At 56.1% G+C, this 19,395-nt stretch overlaps 7 protein-coding genes across 7 annotated transcripts; 2 read left to right on the top strand and 5 right to left on the bottom strand.

Annotated features, from left to right (window-relative positions):
• Positions 1-444: 444 nt before the first annotated feature.
• SETTUDRAFT_166025 (uncharacterized protein) lies at positions 445-905 on the bottom strand. The gene has a single exon (XM_008032851.1). It carries the CDS (start codon positions 797-799, stop codon positions 590-592), a length of 210 nt encoding a protein of 69 aa, XP_008031042.1. The 5' UTR covers positions 800-905; the 3' UTR covers positions 445-589.
• A 1,722-nt stretch (positions 906-2,627) lies between these two features.
• Positions 2,628-5,009, top strand: SETTUDRAFT_157533 (uncharacterized protein; the record flags this gene model as incomplete). The annotated part of the gene is made up of 1 exon (XM_008032850.1): positions 2,628-5,009. The coding sequence occupies one exon, from the start codon at positions 2,628-2,630 to the stop codon at positions 5,007-5,009; it is 2,382 nt and encodes a 793-aa protein (XP_008031041.1).
• Positions 5,010-7,696: 2,687 nt separating this feature from the next.
• SETTUDRAFT_99171 (uncharacterized protein) lies at positions 7,697-8,385 on the bottom strand (the record flags this gene model as incomplete). Its single annotated transcript, XM_008032849.1, has 2 exons — positions 7,697-7,835; positions 7,901-8,385. 2 exons carry the CDS (start codon positions 8,383-8,385, stop codon positions 7,697-7,699), a joined length of 624 nt encoding a protein of 207 aa, XP_008031040.1.
• A 1,508-nt stretch (positions 8,386-9,893) lies between these two features.
• Positions 9,894-11,728, bottom strand: SETTUDRAFT_44495 (uncharacterized protein). Its single transcript, XM_008032540.1, has 4 exons — positions 11,673-11,728; positions 11,033-11,626; positions 10,583-10,984; positions 9,894-10,482 (listed from the first exon to the last, which is right to left on the bottom strand). The coding sequence occupies exons 1-4, from the start codon at positions 11,716-11,718 to the stop codon at positions 10,193-10,195; spliced, it is 1,332 nt and encodes a 443-aa protein (XP_008030731.1). The 5' UTR covers positions 11,719-11,728; the 3' UTR covers positions 9,894-10,192.
• Positions 11,729-12,141: 413 nt separating this feature from the next.
• SETTUDRAFT_166021 (uncharacterized protein) lies at positions 12,142-14,710 on the bottom strand. The gene is made up of 2 exons (XM_008032848.1): positions 14,600-14,710; positions 12,142-14,502 (listed from the first exon to the last, which is right to left on the bottom strand). Exon 2 carries the CDS (start codon positions 14,473-14,475, stop codon positions 12,370-12,372), a length of 2,106 nt encoding a protein of 701 aa, XP_008031039.1. The 5' UTR covers positions 14,476-14,502; positions 14,600-14,710; the 3' UTR covers positions 12,142-12,369.
• A 665-nt stretch (positions 14,711-15,375) lies between these two features.
• SETTUDRAFT_157529 (glycoside hydrolase family 105 protein) lies at positions 15,376-16,512 on the bottom strand (the record flags this gene model as incomplete). The annotated part of the gene is made up of 1 exon (XM_008032847.1): positions 15,376-16,512. The coding sequence occupies one exon, from the start codon at positions 16,510-16,512 to the stop codon at positions 15,376-15,378; it is 1,137 nt and encodes a 378-aa protein (XP_008031038.1).
• Positions 16,513-17,664: 1,152 nt separating this feature from the next.
• SETTUDRAFT_24011 (uncharacterized protein) lies at positions 17,665-19,366 on the top strand (the record flags this gene model as incomplete). Its single annotated transcript, XM_008032436.1, has 3 exons — positions 17,665-18,006; positions 18,061-18,349; positions 18,402-19,366. The coding sequence occupies 3 exons, from the start codon at positions 17,665-17,667 to the stop codon at positions 19,364-19,366; spliced, it is 1,596 nt and encodes a 531-aa protein (XP_008030627.1).
• Between the last annotated feature and the right edge of the window lie 29 nt (positions 19,367-19,395).

The raw sequence follows: 19,395 nt of genomic DNA, 5'->3' as shown, positions 1-19,395 counted from the left end.
TTTGTTTGTTTACCGTACCTCATTTGCGGCGAGCTCAACCATTGAGTGTTTTCTTTTGGCTAAACACGAGGGTTGGCTATTGGTTGTGTAGAGGATTCAGGCGACATGGTTCCGTGTATCGGGGCCGCTGAAAAATGAAGATGATGCAATGCATGTTACAAGACCAGGGAGGGGCGTGGAGGGATTTGGTTCGGGAAGATTAATAATAGCAGGCAAAGCAAGAAGCAGGGAAAGTGTGGCGGGGCGATGCGGGCGAGCGGACGGCGGGGGGTGGGGGGATATTTTTTTTGGTGGTTGTGCCGTGTGAGCATGGGCAGGCTAGGATGGTTTGAGCGTGGGAGGTGGACAAAAGGGAAAGAAGAAGAGGCGATGCGTGACCCATTCTGCTCCACCCGTGTACACGTGGATGCCGGAGAGCAGTGAGGCGTGCGTTGGGCGGGCTGGATGGCGTGGTGGTTTTGTGTCGGTAGGCTGCGTGTTGCGGGTAGGTAGGCATGGGGACGGAGGCATGGCAGAGCATGGCATAGCATGGCATAGCATAGCACGGCACGGCACGGCATGGCGACGGTGGGTTGACAGGGCGGCTACGTCATCGTGTATTGGGCGCCTTCGTTCTTGACCAGCCATTGATGCCGCACCAGGGCCGATACAAGTAGAGTGCCCATGCAGTGCGAGCACGAGTGCGAGCGCGAGTGGGAGCGTTATCCGGCCTTGGCCCGAAACAGCAAGCCGCGGTTTTACCCGGGTGATGCACAGAATTAGGCCCACGCATGCACGCGCGCTTGTCGGCGACGGCCATGACAGCGGGCGTGCATGTAGGATATACCACACACATATGGATGCATGTATCGAGTGTTTACATGTATGTATATGTACATGTAGGGCTGTACAGCGCGCATATGCTCGAGGGCATGTGGCGCTCAGCAGAAAAGCTCCGGTGAGGCACAGGCGCAGGCACAGGCAGAGGCGGTGCACACAGCGTGGTGCAAGAGGCCACACGTGTTGAAACAGGTCGGTCGGGCATGTAGAAACAAGCCTTTGCAGCATGAGTCAAGCGCATCGTCATTGGAGCATCGTGGCCGAGCACAGCGACGGCGACGGGCGCAGATATTTCCCCGCATGCGCCAGGCCGGCTGGGGCGCTTGCAGAGGAAATGGCCTCGTGTGTACCAGCACCAGCGCGGCAGCCCGTCAGAGATGGGCGTGCGAGCATGAGTGGACAGCGGGGAGCTGCACGACAACGGGCGACGCGGCGCACGAGGGGCCTGTGTCAGATGACGGATCCCAGCGGCCGGGGAGGGGGGTGAGAGGGCTGCAGAGCACGTCGAGGGGGGAGGGGGGGCGCGAGAAGGGCGGTGAGGGCGGTAGTGGGCGTGGTAGGTAGCAGGCGGGCGGGCGGGCGGGGCGGTGAGCTGCTAGCTAGCAGCGTGTGGAAGTGGAAGTGGATGCGGGCTTGCGGGCTTGCGGGCTGCGAGTGGTGGTGGTGGTAATGGTCGCAGTGGCCGTCGTGGTGTTGGTAGCGGTGGTGTTGGTGGTGATGGATGGGCGGAGGGGGGATACGTGGTAGCTAGTGCTCGTTCGGGACTAGCGTGGGGGTAAAGGGCAGTCAATCAGGGTCCTGCTGCTTATTCGCCCGCTCGGCCAGTGTTGCGCAATGCCATTGCGTCGTGCGCCCGGCCGCTCTCTGCAATTGACGTCGCCCGCACCGCTAACAGCATGTACATGTACCATGTGCATGTATTATGCAGTAATCGTAGTAGTCGCCGTCGCCGTCGCCGTAGCTCTGCTGCTACAGAACACGACCGTCGCCGTGTGCGCGCCCTCGCACCGCACCGCACCGCACTTCAACACAGCCAAGAGGGCCCGAGCCATTACCCACTGTTTCTGCGCTGCCGAGGCGCCCTTTTTGCACATCAAATTCCTCTTCTCTTCTCCCACACATCCACCCCAAACCCCGTCCACCCCCATCCACGCCCCGACTCGCTGCCTCGCGCCGCTACTGTCGCAGCTCTCAAGCGCGCATAGTCGTCTGACTGCTACTCTCCGCCCGCCCTCCAACCACCACCAACCCGCTGCCAAGCAAGCCCTCCCTGCGGCCCGTCGCCACACGTCGTCGCCCTGGTGCTGGTGCTGGTGCTGGTGCTGGTGCTGGTGCTGGTGCTCGTGCTCGTGCTGGCTTCAGGTCGCCAGGTACCCCGTCCCACTCGACACGCCCTCTTACCCTCATCTTCCCTCCACCCACCCACCCACCCCCCAAGCAGTCCTCCAGCTTCTCCACCATGCTGCTGTCGATATTATAACACTCGCCTCCCTTTGGGGCCACGCCACCCTTTTTTTTCTCCTGACCCCAATTAGCCCACTATACTACTATAGTACCACCACCACCACCACTACTACTACTACTTCCGCCAACACTGCCACAACCACGACATCAACACCCGATCCTTCCGCTACACGTCTGCCGCTCATCCGCAACCGCACGCCTTGCTCAGCTACAACTCTCCCCATCTGGTCTACCATCCGCCACCCAGTCAGCCTATCACACACGTCTCCTCGTGCAATTGCACCTCACCCCACGCGTCCACATCCGACGCCCTCTGGCCAACCACCACTCACCCGCTGCACCACATGGCCAACGACCAGGATCACATAAGCAGACACGCCGCATTGCGAATCAGCACGCCACAAAACATGTCTCCCACATCGCCGCCCCTCATGGCACCCGCCGAAGACGAGCCCGTGGCCGACCTGGATGAACCGCCTGAACCCCGCGCCCAGCGCCCTGCCCCCTTGGTCCTGCACAGCCCTGCCGACAGCTCGTCCTTTACAAAATCAAAGCTCGTCCTCGACCGCAAAGAGTCGCTCCTCACCTCGGCCCTCAAGTCGGGCTCCACCACCGCTTCGCCCGTAGAGGACCATTCCGACCTGAGCCCCGTTCGCGGCATGTCGTGCGTCTCCACCTGGAGCAACAACAGCGGCACCGCCGACCTCACCAGTGACGGAGGCTTCACCAGCCCCGGTACACGGCCCTGCACCCCCAGCCCACCGCTTCCCTCGACCGCCTTCCACGGCATGTTGCCCTTGGTCAACACCAAGCCATTGGACCTCCCGCTTGCTGTCGTCTCGCACGACGACGAGAACCTCTCCCCGCTACAAAAGGCCGTCCCTGCGCAGAATACCGAGCAGAACATCGAGGCAGTTCTGGGAAGGAAGCGATGCATCATGTTCGCCTGCGGTCCCAAGGACGACAAGAAGCCCGCCGACGCTCCCGCCAAACCTGCGCCTGCACCCGCCCCTGCATCCGAAGAAGCCCCAAAGCGCGTCTGCACAATCAAGTTTGCCTGCCCAACTAAACCTGCAGCCGAAGCTCCTCCCAATCCTGCTGCTGCCGCTAAACCTCGGCGCATGGCTAGCCCGGCACCACCACCACGGCGCATTTCTGCCTCACCAAAACCAAGCCAAAAATTTCACCGCGACTCCGACTCCACCGTTCGCAACAATTCTCCCGTCAGTCTCCGGAAAGCTCGTCCTGTGGACCGCACCCGCCGTTTGAGCGCAAACTCGGACTTGGCTCGATGCGAAGCATACCGCTTCCACGAGTTTGCAAGCTCGGAAGAGGAGGTCGAAGAGTGGACCCAGGAAGTAACCTGCCACCGCAGCAGGCTGACCGTCCAGGACACGCTCAAGATTGAGAACAACCTGCGCAAGCTAGGCGAAGAGGTTGCCGAGGAGGAGGCCATTGACGAAGAAGACGAGGAAGATGAAGAGGATGACATCATCGAGATGGACGATGATGATGATGATGATGACGACGATCTGCTCGATGACGACGACCAAGACGACAGTGATGCCCGCAGCGAGACCACAGACGAAGGTTTCCAGACCGACGACGAGAATGGATTTGCCGTCTCTGACGATGAAAGCGATGCTGGCTCCGACTACAACTGGTGGGCCCCCGGCGCCTCGACCGCCGCAACCTCAGTCGAGCAGCTGGAGCAGCTTCGCCTGAAACCCCACCGAACCGTATCCGAATCCTCCATTGGATCTCTGGAGAGCCGCGAAGGCCTCAAGATCATGGACAAGCCACCAAAGCGCAAAAAATCCAAGCCAGTCAACATTCGTGTCCCCAGCCCGGAGCTGCCCGACAGCACAGACTTTGTCTGCGGTACTCTGGATGAAGACAGGCCGGCCGAGGCTGCTTACATGTCGACCTTGGAGCGCCGACGTGCCGCCAAGCATAAGCCCACGCCTCAAGACATTGACCCTACCTTCCCCACATCGGATCCGGAGCTTCCTGATGACGAAGAGGATGAAGTCTCGGAAAACGAGCATCTAGCGTCCGAGACGGATCACCTCATGATGCATGGTCGCATGGATCCGGCTGACGTCGACTTGCGAGGCCGTCGCAAAGACATGGCCAAGAAGCGTTCGCCTCTGCCTTCGCCGAAGCGCTTACGCTCGCCGCCACCCGCCAAGCGTGCCATCCACCGGTCTCCACCACCACGCAAGCTGTTTGGCAACTCTCCCAAGCGCCTGCACTCTCCTCCGCCTCCCATGCGCCTCCGCTCCCCGCCACCTACTCGTCGCGGCTCGGTCAACCCCTTGGCTTCTCGTCAGCGTAGCGACATGTCGATACGCTTCGGCGGCATTGCTGAGCGACCTGCTCCTACCGTCTCTGCTTCTGTCCCACGAACACCTGTCATCATGAAGGACCCATTTGACCTTGAAGATGAGGACGCGGCCGATGGTTCCGACATGCCTGTGCGTCGCGCCATTGACATCAAGGTCGGGCTGGAGAAGAAGAAGCAGCGCCGCAAGGAGAAGTTGTACCGCAAGCAACATCGCAAGGGCGCAAAGGAGAAGCGTCCTGCGCCTCCTGGTCGTGGTGCCGAGCGCATGCGTGAAATGGGTCTGGCTGTCCATGCTCACAAGGGCAAAACCACGACCTTTCAGCCTTTTCAACTCCGTTACCCAGCTAACGATGAGGACATCCATGTCTTGTCTGCATAGACATGTGGTAGTCCATTACCGTTACTATTGTTCTTTTCTTTTTCTTTCTTTTTACCCTTCACTGTATGTGTGTGTTTGAAGTGAGGACCAGCGCCGCCTGGCAAAACAATCTTTTTTAGATTTAGCCGGCACAGAATATTTTTTTTTCTTACATGTCTCCTGTGTTGTACATAATACCCTTTCTTCTTCGTCTTCTTCTTCCTTGTTTACCTCTCTCGCGCGCGTGCGCGGTCACTGGATCATTGTCTGTGGTCATTGTTGTTACATATGGAGCTTGTTGGTCGCTGGTCCCACATCCACACCTTATTCTCTTCTTCTTTTTCCTATTTTTCTTTTCTTTCGGGTCTTTCTTGTTCTTCTGGGAGGGCGGTGGAAATGCATCTTTTTTTTAACAGAATTCGATGGGTGGCTGTCTTGTTCTCGTCCTTTCTCATCATCCTCATCCTCGCAGTCGTTTCCTGTGCTTATGCGTGCGAGCGAGCGTCTTTTCTCTTCCTCTCTTGGGCTCTTGTTGTACTCTTTTCTCTTTTTTGTTTGTTTGTTTTCGCCTTTATGGCTGAAATTCCCATCATTAGCGTCATTGGGTTAGCATGGAAACTGGAAACTGAAAAAAAAGAGAGAGAAAGAGAGAGAGAAAGAGATGACTATATACTTACACTCCTCAACATACACATATACTCAACAATATATCCAAAATAAAACAACACAAGTATTAAGAAAAATAAAGATTACTTGGGTAAATAGAGAATAGGAAAAAGCGAAATCTAGTTCATACACACACACACAGACAAGATATAACCACAAGATACACAAATATACACTTTCTATCATTTTTTTTATACCTAAGAGGGGCGACAGGGAGGGGCAAGTTTGTTTGGAAAAAAAACAAAATATTTCCATTTTCCAAACATGATTTGCCTTGCCTTGCCATGCCATGCCTTGCCTACTCTAATCCCCCCCCCCCCACACACGCCCAGTTGCCCCGTCCATCCAATGCCGCAAGCCATCATCCTATACCCCAATCCAATCCAATCCAATCCAATCCAATCCTAACCCAGTTTCCAGTTTCCAGTTTCTAGTTCTCTCTTCTTCTCTATCATATCTTACTCTCTCCTCTTCTATGCTACCTTGGCTTATCTTACTTTAGCTTGGCTTACTTGATTTTCTTCTCTTCTATGATATGCTGCGTTTATGCCGAAGCAGTGTGATTATTCCAGTCTCTTCTTCTTCTTCTTCTTCCTATCTTCACTCTATACACATACATACATACACACACAATCTACTTCTTTCACCCCCCATTTAATCCACGCAACTATCCACGTATATATCCTTCTATCAACTCACTCACTCACTCACTCACTCAACAACATACATACATGCAAACTCACCGTCTTCTTACACTCTAGCTTGAATTGATTGAACTGAATTAGACTTGTCATTACCCCTTTGTATATACACATGGACGCACGCACGCACATGAGTAAGATCAAGCCATGATATTCCACATTTTCTTTTTCTTCTTCCTTTTTTTTTTGCTTTACACATACACATACCCCACATACATACCCACAGAAGACCCACAGACACAGACACAGACACAGACACAGCCAAAGATGGCTGCACGCTACAAAAAAAGAAGAAAAACCAAGTATGGAGGAAGAGGAAGAGGAATAGGATACCCAGTGTACAAAACATACACTGAACTCGTACCCCAGAAGAAGAAACAAGAGAAGAAATAAAAAAAAAGTGTGAAGAGAAAAGAGTAGTCTAGTATACAGCAATGCAGTAGTAATGCAATGCAGTGCATGAACCGACAACGCCAAAATAAGGAACTAGTATTTTCCAAGGTGATGCTAATACAGCATTGTTGAAATGAAACGCAAAAAAAAAGAGAGAGGCGTGCGGCAAGTCTGCTATGCTATAGTATGCCTCGGTTGGTTGCGTGCGTGCGTGCGTGCGTGAGTACGTGTCCATGCGTGTATGCGTATGTGTATGTGTGTATCCCTGTACCATGCGTGCCCAGACAGTGCATATGAACGATGGGTGGGCGGCTACGAAAGATGCCAAGAGCAATCTATCTGCCAAGCTTGGTATGTATGCGTGGCCTCCCCCCCCCTCCTCCGCCATGGCCCCGAGATAAAGGGGAAAGAAGAATGAGGGGCTCATGAGAGAAGAGAGACATGGTCGTGTGCGTGTGCGTGTGTGTGTGTGTGGATGACGAGGTTATTGCGCCTCGCGGGGTAATGACGATAACGTTTGATTTTTTTTTTGGTAAGAGAGGCATGGCCAAGGATGCTTTTTTTTTCTCGTGTATTGGTATATCGTGTCGGTAGAGCCAGAGACTAGTAGATTAGTCACGGCTTGTTCTCACATGGAGCCTGTTGACTATTATTGTTGTTGGCTGCGTGATGAGATAATGCGTGATGAGATAATGCGAGGTGTGTGGGGCCCCAGCTTCCACATAGGATCCAGGGCCACAAGTCAGACAACGGATTGCTTGTAGTCGTGCGTGATGAAGATGATGTTGCAGAGTCATAAGTGTGATTGGGTTCCTTGCAAGGGAGCGGGGCTTCGCAGCAGAGGGACGCTTGGCGCGTCTCCTCCAACGACACAGCCTCTGTGGCCATGTCACCAGGCTGACGACGATGACCTGGACGTTGGCCTTGACTGCGTCTTGGCGAGTTGAATCAGTGGCAGTCTGACGACGCAGTACAGGAGCCGTACTCTGACTTTGTGGGAGACGCTGATGGGGATAGAGCTTGGTATTCTGCCGTCAGGGCCTTTTCGTCGCCTTCTAGTCGGATGCCCCTTGTGCGCGCGAGGGTTCTGCATGTGTGTGTCAGTGGAAAAAAAAGGGGGTCTCGTTGGGTGACAGCTCAAGGATGACTCACGTGGTCCAGATGTACTCTCCGATGAGATAGATGATGAAGAGAAGCATGAAGAGTCCGAGGACAGTGCCGACGTAGTGGATTTCGGGCTTCAAGCCCCTGCCGTCGCCGACGTGTTCGACTTCGTCGCCAAAGCCGCAGATGAGACGGTTTTCACTGCGAAGCTTCTTGGAGGGGTCAAGCGGGAGCGTCTCGCCTTCCTGCACAGCTTCGAGCACACTGGTGGGGAGGGGCCTGGGAATGGAGAGGACCTTGGAAATGGTCTTGTCGCTGGCAAACTGGATCTTGAGGTCGTTGGCCAGGGCGAGCGAGTAGGCCGTGTCCCAGTCGAGAGTGAGCAGCTCCTGGTAGATGCAGTGGGTGGGAGCAGCGCTCGTGGAAAAGGTCAGACAGCGGCACTGGATGTCATCTAGCTCGGGCTGTTTTGTCGGGATAGCGCAAACGCTGGTGAAACCGAGCACCAAGGCAATGGCGGTGTAGGACAGCATCATGGGCGATTTGGGGAGCAGAATGGGAAAGTGTCGATGGACGGAAAAGGACAGACGGCAAAGTTGGAAGCAGGCTGTTTTGTAGGACCGAATTTTACTGTGTGCGGTGGTGGTTGGGTGCCAGGGGCATCTAGACCCCGTTAGTGCGCCGGTCTCGTGTATAGAGTTTGTGGGCAGCAGACTTGCAAGAGACAGACAGACAGGCAGGCAGATGGGAAGCGTCGTCGGAAACGGTACCTGGATGGCGGTGCAGTGAGGGTCGAAGGCGATGCTCCGCCACGGGCAGGGAGGGGGAGCCAAGGAGCTTTATGGGGCGGGCGTATTTGCGTGGTGAGATGGGAGTAGCGGCGCCAATCAGGCGGCACTAGGCGTCGATGGTCTGGCAGGTGAGTGAATTTGCAGGCACGAGCACGAGCACCGGGCGATTCACCGAGGGCCGCGTTGGCTGAGCCACTTGGCAGAGGCCGCGGGGGCGCCTGTTTCGTCGGGGCGCCGCCGCCGTTTGCTGGCTGATGTGCGTGGTATTGGTATCGAGGTTGCAATGCCGGCCGGCTAGTTCAGCCACAGCTGTGGTAGCACTTGCGAGCATAGTGCGGTATAGAGGGCGGCTTGACACGTGAAGGTGGGCCACTTGCGGTCGCCGGCCGGGGGGCTGTGTGGCGTGATGGCTATTCATACGGCAGTGAGACCGAGCGGCGGTGCCGTGCGATCCGTGGCTGGTGGGCGGGCGCTGGCGCTGGCGCTGGCTGTGATTTGGGGAGGTGGTGAGGTTGGCTAGCCATGGGTGAGGGGATGGGGGGGATGAAGGGAGCGGGCGAGGGGGGTGAAGGCCAGGGCTGGGGCGATCAGGGAAGCGGGCCTAACCTCGGGCAAGGCGTATAGAGAGAATCCCCCAGGCTCCGTGGGCTGGTCGGGCGTGGAGGATGCGTGCCAAGAGCGACAAGCTTCACACAAGCTTCGCCGGCGCATGTCAGGGGGCGCTGCCTGAGGGCGATGCTGTCTTGACCCAAGGCCATGCTACGCGCTTGCAGCTGCTTAGCATCACTGCCCGTGCCCGTGCCCGCCGCCTCGTTTTGCTGAGCATTAATTAATAGCACGGACATGGGGAGATACGAGCAGTGGCGCCGCGCCCATGACGACCGACTGCACTTGGCTGTATTGGCCCACGCCGCACAAAAGACGCATTCCCCGAGCCACCGCGCACCGCACCGCACCGCACCGCAGCGTATAACACCAACCTCGACGCACCGCCATCAGCGCGTATATGCAATTCACCCTGATGCAACACCCTCTGCCCAATCGTCGCACGCAGCTGGCCAAGCCTGCGGCACACTACGGAACGCGTACCTCGGGCTTATTCACTCCCCCCCCCCCAGCGCGATCGCCCATAGCTCCACTCCGCCCTGGCCCTCCGCGTTGCAAGCAGCCAGAAAAAAAAACCCCTCATGTCCGAACAATGACGACAGTTGCGAGATGAGCGTGGGCGAGCGAAAACAGAAAAAAAAAGGCCTTCCGTCTGTAATTACACTACTGCAGCACACACCCTCCTGCTCTGTTTCACTGCTAAATATACGGCTGTTCGCTTACTCACCACATGACGCCCCAAAACTATAAACCAAACAGGTCACGTGCGCGCCCGGCTGTGCTCCCCCTCCTTCATCTAATCTCCCTCACCCCGCCCATCTGCTGGTTTCGAGTGGGCGCTTACTTGCTCTCCGCCCACCCTCTCCCCTCCGCCATGCCATGCCTCTGCTGCCTCGGGCTCCATGTCCCGCACGCTCAACAGCCATGCCTCGACCTTGCACCTTCACTGCTCTTTGCTGCCCTCGCCGTACCCCGTCACGCCCCCGAGGAGCCCACCAACTCCCCTTCCCACGCCCCCCAGCGTGCTCCCAACGCCTCCTATCACGTCTCCCTTGCCAAGCCTGCTTACCCCTTCTCCCAGCCCACCAGTCACCCCGCTCACAGCATTGCTGGCGCCCTTGCCGACATTGCTCACAATGCCTCCAACGGGGCCTCCCACCACACCCCCAAGCCCCTCCAGCCCGTCGCCCACCGTGTTCCCCAGTCCCTTGCCTACCCCCGTAACCGTGTTTCCTAAAAGAAGAGCATATTAGTCAAGGTTCAGCCCGCTGTACAAATCAAAAAAAAAATTATTGAAACAAGACATGATCAAGTCAACCACGCTGAAACGTACCAACTCCGCTAGTCGCCCCCGCCACCGTTCCCCTGACATCACCTTTACCCAGCGCTCCACTCGTCTTGCTGACGGTACCCTGCACGCCCTTGGTCGCGCTGCCCAAAGTGTAGTATGCATTGTCTACCGCCCCCGTCGCTGTTTTGCCAACTCCCTCCGTAACATGCTTGACCGGCTGTCCAACTCCCCCGGGCAGCTTGTCGAGCCCCTTGCCAGCATACCCCGTCACCCCGTTGACCGTCGTGTTGACCCCCGTAGTCGCAGAGTCGGTAACCGTGTTGAGCACGCCCGTCGTTGTGCCCACCGTCTTGTTCAAAGTCCCCGTCGCCGTCTTCACCCCCTTGCCCACTACCCCAGGTTGTCGTTTCGCCGTCGCGGGAGCCGATTGAGCACTGGGCTGGCCTGGAGCGGGATGAGCTATCATAACCGAATAAGGGGTTGCATAAGTACCGTCTGGGTTGACTCTGGTCGGAACACTGCCGTCGGGGTTCGCCTTGGCGCCCGCCTTCTTGGCCGGCGAAGCTTTTGCTGTCGTAGATTTTACACCTGTCACCGGCTTTACAGGCGTTGCCTTGGCTGCTGTTCCCGACGTCACTGCCGTCTGCTTCTTGATCGGCGTGCTGCCAGACGTCTTGTTGACAGTACCTGCGACCTTGCATGTCGGACTGTCCGCTGCCGCATTCTGCCTGACCGGCAGTGGTTTAATCGTCCCAAGGGGCGTGCGCGCCCCAGCTGGTTTGGATGCCTTCTTGACAGGCGTAGCGGTACTTGAAGCAGTCGTTTCAAGCTTCTTTGCACCCACAGGGGTTGCTTTTGCCGGCGTCAGCGTCTTCTTGGCTGCACTCGAAGCAGGCGTGCCAGTTGCATTAAGCTTCCTTGGGACCTTCTTCACAGGCGCCGCAGCTGACGTCGAGTCTGTAATCGTTGCCGCTGGTTTCCTAGCAGCGGCGGCTTTGGTGGCAGATGTCGCCGTCTTGGCTGGTGTCTTTGCGGCTGGCTTCTTTACTGTGGATCCAGCCACTTTGGAAATGTCTCCAACGCTTGCTGTGACGGTCAGCTCGCTGTCTCGGCATGCTGCCGTTTGACCTACATTGAAGCCCAGCATTCTGCTGCTTCAACTGATCCAAGGCTGACATGTTGGGCTGCAGTACACGCGCGTCAATTCAAACAAATATTAGTCAAGTCGGGAAAGGAGTATCCAAGTGCTCAATTCAACGCTGCATCTCGAATATATTCCAACCTGATGGCGGCGGTTCCGCCTACGTCATGTCTTCTCCTGACCCCTGTCGCCACAGAGGCAGCCAGGCGGCCCCTGCTGCGAAGGATCACAGATCCTGTTTTTGCGGACACGGGACGATCATCATAGCGTGCGCGCATTGGACCCTGACCGCGACCGATAACATTGCCACACCACACTTCTTTGCTTCTCTTAGACCTCTGCATCGGACAACCGTCCATTGCTCATGCTTCGACCTTGGCCTCACCCTCTAGCCACTCGTTGCAACACTACACCGCCACGCCACGTAATCGCCTACACAATGGAACCTTTGTTTTTTTTTAAACATTTCATCATTCATGAAAACTACCCATAGGTAACTCTACCTAAGATACATTCGGGATATCCATTTACTCGTGATGCATAAACTTCACCACTCTAAGACGCCATCGAAGATTAACCTTCGTCCATCATGCAAATGAGGTGTAGAAAAAAAGAAAGCCATGACACATGAAAGGGATATCAGAGCGCCGACCAAACTTTTCGAAACCAGCCAGCAGGGGCGATATGCTTAGTCAACCTCCTCCATGGCGCTCTCGCCAGCGGCAGCAGGTGCCTCGGCGGCGCTCTCGCTCTTCTCCTGCTCAGTCTCAACCTCCTCGTCGACGTTCAGGCCAAGGGAGACGAGCTTGTGGATGCGCTCAGCGTACTGAACGGGCTCGTCAATGGTGAAACCAGAGACGAGGAGAGACGTCTCGAAGAGCAGAAGGGTGATGGACTTGACAGTGCGGTCGTCCTCACCGTCGGCCTCGACCTTGCGCTTCAGCTCCTTGATGATGGCAGACTTGGGCGAGATCTCAAACGTCTTCTTCGACGACATGTACGAGCTCATCGACGTGTCACGGAGAGCCTGGGCCTTCATGATACGCTCCATGTTGGCCGACCAACCGAACTGGCCGGTACGGATGGCGCAAGGTGAGCCGACAAGCTTGTGCGAGACAACAACCTTCTCGACCCTGTCGCCGAGAACGTTCTTGAGGCTCTTGGCCAGACCCTCGTACTCCTTCTCCTCAGCCTCGCGAGCCTTCTTCTCCTCCTCAGACTCCTCGAGCTCAAAGTCCTTGGTGATGTCGACAAGCTTCTTGCCGTCAAACTCCTTGAGCTGAGTCATGGCGTACTCGTCAATGGGGTCGACAAGGAAGAGAACCTCGAAGCCCTTCTCCTTGAGAGTGTCGAGGAAGGGCGACTTCTGCACAGCCTTGAGCGACTCACCAGTGATGTAGTACATCTGCTTCTGGTGCTCGGGCATGCGCGTGACGTAGTCGGTAAGCGACGTCTGCTCCTCGCCAGACTTGGTCGAGTTGAAGCGGAGGAGCTTGGCGAGAGAAGCGCGGTTCTGAGAGTCCTCGTGGATACCGAGCTTGATGTTCTTGCCAAAGGCAGAGTAGAACTTGTCAAACTGCTCACGGTCCTCGGCAATCTCGTTGAAGAGCTCGAGCGTCTTCTTGACAATGTTCTTGCGGATGACCTTCATGATCTTGTTCTGCTGGAGTGTCTCACGAGACAGGTTGAGAGGAAGGTCCTCCGAGTCGACCACACCCTTGACGAAGCTGAGCCACTCGGGGATCAGGTCGGTAGCATCGTCAGTGATGAAGACACGGCGGACGTAGAGCTTGATGTTGTTCTTGGTCTTCTTGGTCTCGAAGAGGTCGAAGGGTGCGCGCTTGGGAACGAAGAGGATGGCACGGAACTCGAGCTGACCCTCAACAGAGAAGTGCTTGACAGCGAGGTGGTCTTCCCAGTCGTTGGACAGCGACTTGTAGAAGGACGCGTACTCCTCGGTTGTGATGTCCTGAGGGTTGCGTGTCCAGATGGGCTTGGTCTTGTTGAGCTCCTCCTCCTCGATCTTGGACTCCTTGACCTTCTTGGTCTTCTTCTCCTTCTTCTCATCCTCCTCGTCGACCTCCTCGACCTTGGGCTTCTTCTCGTCACCCTCGGTTGTCTCCTCGGTGGCCTCGTCATCCTCAACCTCCTTCTCGGTCTCCTTGAGGACGTGGAGGTAGATGGGGTACGAGATGAACTCGGAGTGCTTCTTGACCACCTCCTTGATCTTGCTCTCGTTGAGGTAGTCCATCTGCTCATCCTTGAGGTGGAGGATGATCTTGGTGCCGCGGCCGATTTGCTCGCCCTCGGTGTCCTCGGTGATCTTGAAGGTACCACCGGCACTTGACTCCCAGATGTACTGCTCGTCGTCGTTGTTCTTGGAGACGACCGTGACGCGGTCAGCGACAAGGTATGCCGAGTAGAAACCAACACCGAACTGGCCAATCATGGAGATGTCGGCACCGGCTGACAGCGCCTCCATGAACTGTTTTGTGCCGGAGCGGGCAATGGTACCCAGGTTGTTGATGAGGTCGGCCTTGGTCATGCCAATACCGCTATCTTGGATGGTAAGCGTCTTGGCCTCCTTGTTGGGGATGATGTCGATGCGGAGGTCCTTGCCGCTGTCGAGCTTGCTGGGGTCTGAGAGGGCTTCATATCGGATCTTGTCGAGCGCGTCCGACGCGTTGGAGATGAGTTCTCGCAGGAAGATCTCCTTGTTCGAGTAGACGGTGTTGATGATGAGACCGAGCAGCTGAGAGATCTCAGCCTGGAACTCGAAGGTCTCCCCAGACATGGTGGCGGGTATTCGAGGTGTTCGGAGCTGCAGGCAGTAGAGTCAGAGGGCAATTCTTGCAGCAGGCGGCGCCGTAGCGTGGAGTGTGTATTGCACGCAGCAGTGAGTGCGGGGGAAGACGAACAGATGGGCGGGGTAGATGGACGCGGAAGCTCTTCTATCGCGAATAAGAAAGAGCAAGACTGCAGGACTGGGCTGTCTGTCGAGTCGGGAAAGTTGGAAAGAGCAATTTGATGGGGGAGGCAGGCAGAGAAGGCTCGACTTTGGGGCTGATATAGCCTTTGGTGGAGCTCGAGAATCTTCTAGACAGGCCGGCAGAAAGAGAGAGAAGGTCGCGGGCCGCCCAATCAGCGCGCGCCTGCCGCTGCCGTCGCAGCTCACCGCCAAACACGCCTTCCCCGGCAACGCTAGCGGCGAGGGGCAGACGCCCAGGTGGGAGTCCAAGTCGCAGCATCGCGACTTTTGCTTTTCGAGACGAGCCCATCGACTTCCACCGCCATCCGCCTGCCAATGCCACGGCCATGCACGATTCGGCCCGCTGCGGCTGCCATGGAAGCTGCTGGCTATGCCCATCGGCCAGAGGAGAGAGCAATCGCAGTGCAAACAGGTATAAACAAGCTGCCGCAGCCTTGCATTAACAGTCACAGTGCAGCCTCAGCCCCACCCAGCAGCTCCCACGACAAGTGTGTATAGCTTCAACCAGCTGTTGCTAATCCCCGTTAGATACCTGAAATAGAAACGTTACCGCATCCGTCCTCGGCGCGCCATGGCCTACCCCCCTCACGCATCGCAGACGGCCGAACCTGCACGACGCGACAATGCCAACGGGCGCGATTCCATGGCCACGCCCAGGAAGAGGGAAAGACGGTCACTGCCTCAGCATACTCTACATTTGGATTCCTAGATAAAGGTCCTCATAAACTCGCCCAGCGCCATAATAGCCATGGCCTGTCCATACGGCATGCTCGTAATCTTGATGTCCTTGTAATGCTGCAAATCATGGCCCATGGCAGTTCCAAAGCTCGTCTGCGTCAGCTCGCCCTCCGGACTGATCTTGCCCATGACGGCCTTGATCGCTTTGACCGCACTCTGCAGGTACTCGTCTCCGCTGATGTATCGCTTCCTACATGCCTTGAGCATCCCGTATGCGAAGCCTGCTGTGGCCGACGACTCTTCGTAGCTGCCCTCCGAGATGGGGATGTCGAGAAGCGTGCGCCACATGCCGCTCTCCTCTTGGCACTTGACCAGCGCCCGGCACTGCGACTCGAGGATGCCCACAAGGAACTGGCGCAGAGGATCTGTCTCCTTGAGATGCAGCAGCTCGATGAAGTCGGGAATGGCGATTGTCAGCCACGAGTTTCCACGTGCCCACCGCGCCCTGGCAAAGTTGTGGCCGACTTCCAATCCGCCCTTGTCTTCCCATTTCCAGCCGTGAAAGAACAGGCCTGTGCTTGTATCGCATAGGTATTGGCAGTGCAGTATGAACTGGCGCTTCGCCTCCTCTACGTATTCGGGGCGGTTCAGAGTAAGACCAATCTTTGCCAGCGGCAGCGCGCTCATCATGAGCGTGTCGTCCCATAGTTCGTCCTTGTTGTACGAGTTGTACGTCTCGTGTTGGAAGCCACCAAACTTGGTGCGGGGCAATCCGTGCATGACCCACTCGGCCCAGGTATCCAGCCATGGAACAAAAGTCTTGTTGCCTGTCTCTTCATACAGGTACGCCAATGCAAGGAACGGACTCATGGTATTGATGTTCTTGGTCGTGCCCTTGGCCAGCTGCTTGTCGAACCAGCCCTTGATGATGTCGAGCGTCGCCGTGCTGCCCGTCAGCGTGTAGTAGTGCCATAGTCCATACAACCCAATGCCATGTGTCCATTCCCAGCCGTCCCAGCCCTTTGTGTCAATGATGCGCCCGTCGTCGAGTTTGAGCAGAAACTCGCCGGTTGTGTCGTGGATGTTGATTAGGTTATGTGTCAAGAGAAGAATCTTCTCGTCTATTTGGCCTTTTGTTAGGCCATGTACTGTGAGCGTTGACATGGTGAAGGTGAGCCTGTAGGTTGTGTAGATCGGGTAAATCCGTTGACAAGAAAAAGGAGAGGACCAGATCTAGAAGACAACAAGACAAGCTATTACACACGTAGTCGGAAGTGTGGGTATCAGGTAGCTTGGTCAAGCTCATAGAGTGGGGAGTAGGGACCGGGTAAAGTCAGCGTCTTCGAATGCATCCTCTGGAGCCACCATGGGGACTACTACCATGCTTCGTCCCTCTCTCTACCGAGCTCGTTCATCACTGCACCGGTAGAGTCCTTGGCACACGTGGGTTTGCTCCAGCTGCTGGGTATCTGGGGGTCGTGGATCGCCTGCCCCTCTCTGAAATCAAATCTCGAACGCTTGACGAAGCTTTTTTGATAGCCATGTGAGGAGGGCTTCCGTTTTTGCCATACATTGTACCGGTTCTCGTGCATGATTACACCGATGCGTGAGAGAACAATCACGCGAGGCGAGGCGAGGCGAGGATGCCGTGAAGCGAGGCACGACGGCAGCCGCTGCTGGAGAGGCTTGCCGACTGGCTGAGCTTCAAGAAAGGAAAGCTAGCCGCCACCAGGTGGACGGCGGAGAAATCATTCTACCAGCCGTCTCCAGCCTAGCATCCAAGCATCGTGTCTCACTCGCACGAGCTTGATCCAACCACCTCCTCGGTGCCATCTATGCCGACGCCATGCCCTTCTGGGACGCCTGCCAAGCTGTGGCACTCTCCACACTGCTTGATCCTACGTGCACGTGCTTGCGACTCCGCATTGTACGGCCCTCCGCATCTTGTGTGGACGACAGAATCGCGGGGTTGGCTGACTCTAACAACCATCGACTAGCGACGTAGCATTGAAGCCCATTTGGCCGGGCTGGCTGCACGCCTCCGAAGATCCTTTCCCGCCCTGGCAGGGGCGGGATGCGAGAACGTGATTATCAACGGCTAATACAGGCGTGCCGTTGGGGTGCAGCTCTTCGTCACAGCATTTGCGGAGTAGCCTGCCAGCATGGGGTAAGTAGACCAGCTGGCGCTCGGACGCCCAATATAAACTGGGTAGAAATACTTATCACGGTGGATGCGCTCCCAACGGTGAAAGCTGAGCTTCTTTGGCTCTCTTCCTTGTCTTCTTCCCACGCCAATCCTTGGGCAGTCTCTTCACCATGGCTGCTCCCCGTGCCAGCGCCGATAAGGCCCACGACCCTGGTCACGCCGACGATAAGAAGGATATCAGCCAGGTTGAGCGTGTTTTATCCGTTGGCGACGAAAAGGGTGACCACGTCAATTACGACCGTATCGACAAGGAGGTCGCCCAGTATGCCGGCGACACTGAAGTATACATCTCGGAGGAAGAGAACAAGCGCCTCAAGAGGCTGATTGACAGGCGTGTGCTGCCCATCATGGTCATCACCTACTTTTTGCAGGCCCTCGACAAGGGCACCATGTCCATGACTTCCATCATGGGTATCCGCGACGATGTCCCAGTCCTGAAGTCGAACCAGACAGTGAGCTGCCAATTCTCTCAACCTCTGCACAATCACGCCGCTGACTCATGGTAGTTTGGGTGGCTCACCACGTGTATTTACCTCGCTGTGCTCGTCGTTGAATACCCCACCAACTGGATCCTGCAAAGAGTGCCAGTCGCCAAATACCTCGGCTTCAACATCCTCGCATGGAGTACCGTACTAGCCTGCCATGCCCTCTGCTTCAGCTTCCCGGCCCTCGTCGCCGTACGAACACTGCTTGGTGTCTTTGAGGCAGTTTGCCAGCCTTGCTTCCTCATCATGACATCGCTCTGGTACAAGCGCGAAGAGCAAGCTCACATTGTGACATACTGGTACATGATGAGTGAGTTTCCATTCTCTAAAGCTGCAGAAACATGCACTAACCTGGCTTTTAGACGGTATGCAGCAGATTGTCGGCGGTCTGTTGGCCTACGCCTTTTCCCAGATCAGGCATCCTAGCTTCAAAAAAGACCCCGGAAACGCATCGATTCGCTCATGGCAGGCCATTTTCATCACCTACGGCTGCATCTCTTTTCTGTGGGGACTGGTTGTCATTTGGAGGCTTCCTGACAGCCCCATGCGCGCCAAATGCTGGTCTGAAGAGGACAAGAAACTGCTTGTTGAGCGTGTCCGCTCCAACCAGACTGGACTCCAGAACAGAAAGTTCCGCGCATACCAGTTCAAAGAGGCCCTTATGGACCCTCAGACCTACTGCTACATGGGCATCCAGGTCTTTACTACGCTCCCTACTTCCGGACTCGGCGCTTTCTACAACATCATCATCAACGGTCTCGGCTTCACCATCCTCCAGACCCAACTTCTCGCCATGGTTCTTGGTGTTGTTATTATCGCCACACTGATGGGTTCGGCCTGGATTGTTAAGAGGACGAAGCAGAACCTGTTGACCATGGCGATATTCTTGATTCCAGCCTTCACCGGCACCATTGTCATCATGAATGTCAAGAACACCAACAACGCTACCCGTGCCGGCCTGCTCATCAGTTACTGGATTATTTTCACCTTCTGGGCAGCCCAGGGTCTCGGCATGTCCATGTTGACGCGCAACGTCGGCGGCCAAACGAAGAAGTCTGTCTGCATCACCATGAACTTCTTCGCCTGGTGCGCGGGCAACGCGATCGGCCCTAAAGTCTTTTTCGACAACGATCCTCGCTACCTCAAGTCGCTGGCCATCCATCTTGGCTGCTACTCTGCGCTCGTCTGCGTCATCATCTTCCTGCGATTCAACCTCACCATGCGCAACAAGAAGAAGGACCGTGAATTCGGAAAGGAAATTAACAATACGCATGGATTTGACGACTTGACCGATAGAGAGAACCCCAATTTCCGCTACGTCTACTAGATGCTAGCCGAGCGGGAATCATATACTAG

This window comes from Exserohilum turcica, assembly GCF_000359705.1.
Source record: "Exserohilum turcica Et28A unplaced genomic scaffold SETTUscaffold_8, whole genome shotgun sequence".
NCBI lineage: Eukaryota > Fungi > Ascomycota > Dothideomycetes > Pleosporales > Pleosporaceae > Exserohilum > Exserohilum turcicum.
Note: the sequence above shows the minus strand (reverse complement) of the source record. Positions and strands in the feature narration are given on the sequence as shown.

Bases quoted from the DNA above. Each gene is read 5' to 3' on its own strand.
- SETTUDRAFT_166021 (XM_008032848.1), bottom strand. From the start codon at position 14,475: ATGTCTGGGGAGACCTTCGAGTTCCAGGCTGAGATCTCTCAGCTGCTC.
- SETTUDRAFT_166025 (XM_008032851.1), bottom strand. From the start codon at position 799: ATGGCCGTCGCCGACAAGCGCGCGTGCATGCGTGGGCCTAATTCTGTG.
- SETTUDRAFT_44495 (XM_008032540.1), bottom strand. From the start codon at position 11,718: ATGTCAGCCTTGGATCAGTTGAAGCAGCAGAATGCTGGGCTTCAAT. The intron at 11,627-11,672 runs GTAGGTCAAACG...TGACCGTCACAG, and splicing joins GCAGAATGCTGGGCTTCAAT to CAAGCGTTGGAGACATTTCC. The intron at 10,985-11,032 runs GTACTTATGCAA...ATCCCGCTCCAG, and splicing joins GACCAGAGTCAACCCAGACG to GCCAGCCCAGTGCTCAATCG.